Source organism: Octopus bimaculoides, chromosome 29 (assembly GCF_001194135.2).
Source record: "Octopus bimaculoides isolate UCB-OBI-ISO-001 chromosome 29, ASM119413v2, whole genome shotgun sequence".
NCBI classification, from domain to species: domain Eukaryota; kingdom Metazoa; phylum Mollusca; class Cephalopoda; order Octopoda; family Octopodidae; genus Octopus; species Octopus bimaculoides.
Window position 1 is genome coordinate 864,304 of NC_069009.1, and position 1,985 is coordinate 866,288.

The window sequence follows — 1,985 nt, forward strand, 5'->3', positions numbered from 1 at the left end:
AGCTGCTGCTGACGATCGTTGAGTTTATTTATTTATTTTATTGTCTCGGCTATTTTCCACCTTTTTTTCACATCTACCTATTTACGGTCAGGAAATTATAATATTAGGTCTCCGATGAAATAACAGCAGCTGTTCAATAGAGATAGCTAAAAATTGGTGGCATAGACAACTTGAAAGATAAAGTTACAGAATAGCACCACCAACCGTGGAAATGGTATGTTAAAACATAAAATCAGACAAATTTGTATTTGCTTTTAATAACAAGAAAATAACAATAACAACTAATTATAATACATTGAAAACATTAATGACAGAAACAATTTAAAATATTTTGTTTAAAAAAATGAACAATAAGTTCTAATACGTCGTAAAACATTAACGGAAAACAATTAAAAACAAATTATATTCGATTGATTAAGCTTTTAGAGATATATTGAGTGAAATATCAGTGACAATGAAACCAACAATAAGTGGGGGGGGATGTTACAAAAATAATTTGGCTACCCATTAATTCATTCCTCAAAAGGAATGAATTAATGCATAAAAACAAGTTATTATAGATTTCGTTTTATTTTTCAAAAGCATTATTGAGTTAACTTATTGATGTAGCGCAGGAAGAAATAAGACATTCATTATAAATAAGGATAGCCAACTTATTTTTTTGTACATTCCGTTATTTTTGGTTTAATTTTCATTGATGTGTTCCTTGCATGACCCTACAGAGTTCCAAAGTGACCCTCATCTCGCCAAAATTGATTTAGACCAATCTCTGGAAATGCCAGTTACTCCGAAATGCATTGGAGTACTACCAACTGCCAACAGACATAGTCGGACTAACAATATCCCACATGTATTCGTCGAGGCTGAGATTCTCCGTGGGAAATTTCACCACAAAATGGCAGAGTAGGAAAGGGCATTACGGTAGAGTGCACAATTTCCGGGCGCTCTTTGTAGCAGCTACGAACCTATTGCGACTGGTGGTGGGGAGCAGAGAAGCTGTCCCGAAACTGACGGAAACATACGAAATGCACTATGCAGGGCATTCAGGAAATCCTGCAATTATTGAAGGTAGTAAAATAAAGGTAGAACATCTACCGTCCTCGCAGCTTTATAGGAACCGTAGCAAAACAATGTTCTGAGATCCATACAAACACAAACAACCACCACTAAAAATGGTAATTTATATAAATATAATCATAGAAAAAGAAATTTAATTACGAAAAAGGAGCAAAAACATGGAATACAAAACAATTGTAGACTTATTCAACTTCATTAATGATCATTCCTCTGTAGCATGCTTAAGAAATGTTACGACCGATAATTTAAAATCAGAGAATTTTGGAGGAGTATTTTTCCTATTTCCAGTGTTGTAATTTCAAGTGTTTGAGAACTGGAATAGTACAAAACGGCGAAAAATACAGAGAAAAAGTAAGATAAGAAAAAGATTCGTTATTAGGAAAAACAAATTTTAGCAAGCATATAATAATTCCAAAACCGAAAAAAATCTCCTTTGAGTAGATGTGAAATGTAATTTCACAACTAAAACTAAATACAAAATTAAAATTTTTTGAACATATATAAGCAGTGTACTTACATGTTCTTCCACAAAGCCATACCGAAGTCTTCGATGCCGAACTGAATAATGAAGCTTTGGAGCAGCAATCTATATAGATGTGCGTGTGCGCGCATACATCTGTGTCTTTAATGGCAAATGGTCATTGCTAGGTTATCCGGAGAAAATGACCTAAGAGAATTTGAACTAGAGACAATGACTTCTTTCTTTCTATCTATCTCTTTATCTTTCTGTCTATTTATCGTTATACACGCACACACATACACACGTGTATATATATTAATATGTGTGTGTGTGCGTGACTATCTTTCTATCTATCTATCTATCTATCTATCTATCTATCTATCTATCTATCTATCTATCTATCTGTCTGTCTATCTATCTCTCTATCTATCTATCAATATATATATAT

The 1,985-nt window shown here is 33.1% G+C and overlaps 1 protein-coding gene across 1 annotated transcript in view; it reads right to left on the minus strand.

Annotated features, from left to right (window-relative positions):
• Nucleotides 1-1,614, minus strand: part of LOC106877970 (uncharacterized) — a 6,131-nt gene extending 4,517 nt beyond the window's left edge. The window contains exon 1 of the mRNA XM_052977813.1: nt 1,595-1,614. Coding sequence (XP_052833773.1) covers nt 1,595-1,614 — 20 coding nt within the window. The remainder of the gene's footprint in view (nt 1-1,594) is intronic.
• Nucleotides 1,615-1,985: the final 371 nt, after the last annotated feature.